Here is a 6989-nt window from a genome sequence, read left to right on the forward strand (position 1 = left end):
TACTGTGTATATATGTAGTATACTTTTTTAAGGCTATGCTGTTCATGGATAGATGTATTTTTCTTTCAACAAAAGTTTGTTCAATAGTTTACATTGTTCATTTCCAGTGCTCTCTCTCAATAACTATCTGTTTATCTGATTTTTTCATTAAATATCACGTATTTGGAGTTTGTCTGAGTCGCTTCTATTCTTTCTGGCACAAACATATGTGTAAATCATAATTTGAATACTTAATATTATTGCTACATTAATACAAAGAAAAAAATCTTAAAATTCTAACTCTGTGAATCCTCCAAGCAGTCTATGAGGTTAGGCTATGCAATAAGGACATACCCCCATTTAAAGACTGAAGGAGCATTGCCAAGCTACCACTGTTGTTGTTTTTCAGCAAGACTCTTAACCCTCTCTGCTCCAGGACTGCTATAACAAGGCTGACCCAAACTTTCTAACAAGCTGGGATATGTGAAGAAAAAATTCACTGTGCTGTATTAATATGTATACATATATGGATTTATGACTATCCAAGCCGAATAATCAGTGAAACCGATTAATAGGTCAGCCTTATATATTAATTAAATTAATATAATTGTAATATATTATTGATTAATTGGCACGGATAGTAAAAAATTCATATGGATAGTTTTTCCGAGTTGCGTCTGCACTGGAGCGCCTGAGAAGGTCTGCTGTTATTATACAGCAGGGGTCACCAACGTGGTGCCCGCAGACACCAGGTCACCCGCAAGGACCACATGAGTCCCCCCGCGAGCCTTTTCTAAAAATATCTGTTTCCTACCTTGTTAAATCATTGTTGATAATTATAGTGAAAAATCATTAATATGATCAGTGTCTTCACATAGATCAGGGGTATTAAACTCAGTGACACATCTGGCTTGACGTACAATTATATCCGGCCCGCGAGATGATTTTATAAAGATCTATTATTATTGTTATTAATGTCCCGGCGATATGAAGCGCTGATAAACACAAACTACAGATCCCATAATGCAGCGCTTCAGCTGCCTTACTGAACTCTAGACTACCTGAGAACATTCCAGCATCAATCAAGTCGAGCTTCTGTTGATGTATTTAACCCTATTGTACAGTTATTGTGAAACAGCGCCTCACAGTGGTGAAGAGAAAAGTTGATTCAGAAAACAGAGCCTTTCAAAACCGATGGGATTCTGAGTAGATGTTTACTGACACTGCCGGTAAACACGTGTGTTTTATTAGTGGAGCGAATGTGGGTGTAATTAAGGAATTGAATCTCAGACGGAACTACGAGACAAAAGATCAGGAGAAGCTGAAAAACCTGAATGCAGAGCAGAAGATACAGAAAGTAGAAGAGTTAAAGAAGAATCTGACATTTCAGCAGATGTTTTTCACCAGAGCAAAATCACAAAGTGAAGCTGGTGTGAAAACAGAGGAGAAATCAGAGTCACATCAGCAGGTTATTTACTGAGGGAGAGTTTCTGAAGAGCTGCATGATGAAGCTGTGAGACGTCTGGTGTTTGACAGGAGATATTTTTATGGAGAGCAAAATATTTTAAGTTATTTAAAGTTTAAGTTTATTTTTTATAAAATGGCATAAGAGCAAAGAAATCTGATTGTTTTGATTTTTTATTTTAACATTAACTTAAAAGCACAATTTTTATTTATTTGTTCAGGGTTTTTTGCAGCATGTTCATATTTCTAACTTGTATAATTTTGACAGGAGATATTTTTATGGAGAGCTATTTATTTAAAGTTTAAGTTTATTTATTCTGGAATAATATTCCTGTCTGTATTTATTCATATTTATGTTTAAAAAACATAGTTTTAGTGTGTTTAATAAATGTTTATTCTGTTCGGCCTGCGACCTAAAGTGTGCTTTGAGTTTTGGCCCCCTGTGCAGTTGAGTTTGACATTGATAAATATAATTAATTATTAATAAAAACATATAATTAAAGGTAAATTGAGCAAATTTGTTATTTCAGAAGTGTCAAAAAGGTTGGTGACCCCTGATATACAGTGAGAGCGACCTCTAGAGGCGAGTCACTGACGCTACCTCATGTTTACACGTGACTGCGCGCTGTACCTCGTTTATAGAGCATTAAGTTAAAATGATTAAAAAACCTTAAAATAAAAATGAAAAAATTTTAAAATTAAACAATAAACAGCTTTTAAAGCATTTATTAACTTCAATTAATGTTACAAATAGAGTCTTAAGATAAGATATACCTTTATTCGTCCCACAGTGGGGAAATGTCTTTGTTACAGCAGCAAAGGAAAGAAATAAAATAAATGCAAATATATAAAAATAATATACACATACTATAATATACAGTATATACACAGTACAATGTATAAATACAAATAAGGGAAGAAAAAAAAGGTTACTTCAAAGTAGTTTAGTATTTTACATAAATATGTCTGCTTTAAATGTTTTCACAAAGGCATTTTTATTTCTGTAATAAGGTTCAGTACTATTTTACATAGAGTTAATGTTTTTTTTAAGTCAGTATTTATTTTAGTGAAAATGAATGCTATTACTAAAGCAAGAAACCCAATGAACACAATTGAACAAGTCTCTTTTCACTGCAGCCACAACTGCACCTCTCACATACATCATCTCTAGCAGAAGCACCGATAATCACCTCATAAAACGACTTTGGGATTTCACTTTATTTCCCCGCATTATCGTGCATATTTTTTGTGCATCACGGTTTTCCTGGGGATTTGAAATGAAGGCAAAATGTTGGTGCGTGAAAAAGCGTAACAACTGTTTTGAACTGTTTTGGTCTACGTACCATTCCTCATGAGCTTTTCTTAATAAGTCCATCTTCTAAAACACCTTATAAGTGTATCTGCGACCAAAACGATTCCTTCTCCTGTGTTAGCCATTGTGGAATAAAAAAAAGCTAATCCACACAAACATATATATAAGCTTGTGTAGTTTGCTACAGACGCGGGATGCGAGCTGTGACTAGTGCGCTCTCTGACCATCTAATCGAAAGTAGGATTATCCAATTTGGATGCTTGTTTGGGTGCCGTGGAATGGCCAAATCACAATCTGATTGGTTGAAGCAACAGCTTCAGGCAACATGTATTTAAATCTAACAAGAACTTGAGAAACCGAAACTTAGACTAAATTAAAAAGATGGTTTAGGAATAATTTAAATACGTATTCATGGACAAAACTAGATTTAATAAAATAAGTCAGTGATTCTGCTAGACCACAATAGAAGGCCTTGCTTGCCCTGAAGAACCCAAGAACACAAGAACCCAATCCGAATACATGCTAACATTACAGACCTCCATTATTTTCCTTCCAGCCTAAGCAATGCACATTTTGCCTTGTGACAAAGTATTATTTATATCCTTTATTTTTATTATTGTGCATTATTTATGCAAAATGAAAAGAAAGACTTATTGCACTCGATCTTAAGTCTTTTTTGATTGTATAGTATGAACCCCTGGTATACACCAGTGCTCCAGTAGAGGGCAGTAATGATTAGACTTTTCTACCAGCCCAGGAGAAAGAAAGCGCAGAAGAACGCTGTGGAAAGCTTCTGGTGTTGTTTGTAAGCATGTCGTGGAGGTGTAGTGTTCGTGGGTGTGGGAAACGTAACCAGGCCAAAGCTAAAGACGTCGTCATTCACCGTTTCCCCGAGAAAGACCCGGAGCTCTGCGCCACATGGATGTCTGCGATCGGCAGAGACGCGAACAAAACGCAGAGGAAATACGCGTCTTTGCGGGTCTGCAGTCAGCACTTCACTCCTGACGACTATGAGAGGGATTTGAAGGCGGAATTATTGGGGTGTCCACCTAAAAAGCTCTTGAAGAAAACAGCGGTTCCGTCCATCTTCCAGGGGAAACGGAAGCCGGGAAGGAGGCAGACTCCGAGTAATCATCAACCACAGGTATCAGCGGTATCTCTGTTTATTATTCACTATAGTCCTGTTATTTACATTATTTACACACTTTAAATATGCACAATATTCTTAATTTATTTATTAATACTAAATTATTATTAGTATTGAACACCTATCATTGTCCATCAAACTGAAAACAACAGGCGCGGCATTTATACGTCATCAAGCCGCGCCAGGAACCCATTGTAAAACATTTTCCTGTCAGAATGCACAGTGATGGTTCTAAAAAAAAACAGTAAACGGATCACAGACAGATATCACATGTCTAATGAGTTCCTGAATGAAACCTGGACAGACCTGAAGTAGAAATTCACTAAATTATGACTCCAGTAAAAGTAAAAGTGTCCCTTTAAACTTTCACTTGAGTAAAAGTACAAAAGCCTTCAAATGTACTTAAGTATCCAAAGATCTATGATTTATTATGGCTACAATGTTCCTGTTATTATTTTTACTTAATCAACTCAGTTTATGTGAAAAGCCTCTGTTATTCTCAGCACACTGATCTATTAATAGAACACTGAATGATTTCTATTCAAATGATCACAAACCCAAAACCTTCTTTTCAACTGCTTAAAAAAAAAATTTCAAATGAGGTCACGTGTGTTGACTGATGCTGAACTGCATGTAGCTGATTAGTAGATACACCAAGCGCCAATCAGAACGAGTTTAAAACACGCACTCGGCCCTGATTGGTGGATCGCTGCGTGTTTGAGTTTTTATCCTCATAACTAAAAAGTAAACGACTGATTTCGCAACACGAAATGTCGTGAAGTTAAAGTCTCCCCAAAAATGGAAACACTTCAGTAAAAAAGCGATTTGAATACATTAAGAATTACATTTACTTTATTACTCGTCCAACACTGGACACCTGACATCACACTCATTTGTGGTCTTTCTAGTGGTGGGCTGTCAGGGCCGGTGAAGCCTTCTCAAGGGCTGAACTCTATCACAATCACTGACTTACGTTTAATATATTTTCCGAGTGTAAGTTTCGCTTTCTATCCACATCAAACGTGAGACTTCACTGGAAACACCTCCGGCATCCTGTTGCTTGCAGCTGCTGCTTGAACCAGTCTGATTCGCTGATTCCGAGTCCCTCTAGAAGACGTCTAATAACATTGACATTTTTTAGGTCTGATTGGATTTATATTTACAAAAGTCTTTTTTTCATCGCATATATAACGATTTCATTTTTACCCTTTATAGGTGTCATTTGAAAAAGAAAACGCACCTGCTCCTCTCTCAACATGCTCTGATGTGGAAGAGATGTCATGGCTGAAAGGTAGAGTCTCGGGTGTGAAGCAGAAGGTTTACTTAAATTTGTATAAATAGTTAATATTTTTTTCGCCTACAGCTATTAAGAGCCTTCAGACTCCTCAAGGATCGAACATCTTCAAGTAAGCACAAAATGTCCTCCAAGTCCTTGGTTTATCTGCTGTGTATCTATCGAAAGTGTCTCGGTAACGTCAGGTTTCCTTATTGATTCCAGAAGTCGTGAGGTGATGGTGAACACGCAGTGTCTGCTGGAGCTCTTCCAGTTCTGCTGGTTTTGTCAGAAAGAGTGCTGCATCACCATCGAGGGCAACGAGAAGCTGTTTTCAGTCGTGCAGGACTGCCAGAGTTGTGGTTACCACAGAGAATGGAGGAGTCGCCCACCTTCAACAGAACCTTCACACTCCATTCATAATGAGGTATCGCATACTCGTATACGCTAAAGCTTTAAAGTAGAACCAATGTATGATGAAAACATCTCCATGCTGCAGGTTGTGGTTCAGACTGGGTCTTCAGGTAACGAGCGCAGCAAGCAGAGCCATGAGCAAGTATCCGGTCAAGAAGATGTCTCGTGTTTATCTAGCAACGATGAAGGAGCAAGTCTGCAGGAAGAGGAAGCGAAGACAAGAAAGGAGGAGGTCAGTTCTGATGAGCCGGAGCTACATTCAGACGATGAGGCCAAAGACTCTGATGTGTCCATGGATGAAGATCTGTTCACAGCGTTAAAGGAGGAGGGTCAGGGCAAGCTTTTGGTTTGGTGTACGCAGTGTAGAGCCGAGGCCTCGCTCTCCTGTTCTGTCCGTCACCACAAGAAATGGTTCTGCTGCGCCCAGTGCGGTACAGGAGACGCTTGTCTGGAAACGCTCCCCGTCCGGTTCGAGGACGTGGCCAGTTTCCAGAACCACGCCGAACAGGAGCACGGATCCAAACCGTTCTATATTCTGTGTCAGGATTGCGGGAAGTTTGTCCTCGCGATAAAGAGCACGTCTGCGAACATAAAGTCAAATTCGTCGTGTGTCCGGAGTGCGGGAAGAGATTCCTGACCGAAGGCGGCCTGAAGACGCACTACACTCAGCTCCATTCCGACTACGACCACCCGTGCAAGTACTGCCTGAAGGTCTTCAAAACAAGATCCACCAAACTGGAACACGAGCAGACCCATCCTAAAGAGAATCAACCGTACAGCTGTCCCGACTGTCCGCAGAAGTTCGGCAACATTTACAAGCGCAACGAGCACGTCAGGTCGCACCGAGGTCCGCACAAGTACGCGTGCGGCGTGTGTAAGAAAGGGTTTCGGGATATCAACAGACTGAGGAGACACAAGCTGATCCACTCCGGAGAAAAGCCCTTCAAATGCCAGGTGTGCGAGCGCTCCTTTAACCGGATGGAAAACCTCGGCGCTCACATGCGCGTCCACACCGGGGAACGGCCTTTCACGTGCGAGCAGTGCGGCGAGTCGTTCAGTCACAACGTCAGCCTGAAGAACCACAAGCAGCGAAACCACGACTCGGGTTCACCTCCAGAGAAAGAACTGGGAAATGAGGTGGAGAAAGAAGTGCTACATGATGTCGAGAATAAGGTAATACAGCAGGGGGCGCTGTAGAAATTGTTTTACTTTGGTGCAAGATCTCAACAGGAACAATGTTTTTTCCAAAGAAGTTGTGAATCTGCAGAAGCCGCTCTGTTTGCTATTACTGTCCTACCTTCATAGAGTGTGGCGTGTGTGTGTGTGTGTGTGTGTGTGTGTGTGTGTCATGTTTGCACATGAAGACTACTGACTTGAATAAATTCGGCACTTTTCTCTTA

General features: G+C 39.9%; 1 protein-coding gene across 1 annotated transcript; it reads left to right on the top strand.

The window, feature by feature from the left end:
* The first annotated feature begins 3490 nt into the window (after positions 1-3490).
* Positions 3491-6989, top strand: LOC124386732 (zinc finger protein 543-like). Its single transcript, XM_046850683.1, is given in 6 exon segments — positions 3491-3899; positions 5118-5193; positions 5266-5308; positions 5401-5602; positions 5675-6148; positions 6151-6989. Coding segments are annotated over 6 exon segments (1764 nt in total). The 5' UTR covers positions 3491-3566; the 3' UTR covers positions 6787-6989.

Source organism: Silurus meridionalis, chromosome 6 (genome assembly GCF_014805685.1).
Source record: "Silurus meridionalis isolate SWU-2019-XX chromosome 6, ASM1480568v1, whole genome shotgun sequence".
Lineage (NCBI taxonomy): Eukaryota > Metazoa > Chordata > Actinopteri > Siluriformes > Siluridae > Silurus > Silurus meridionalis.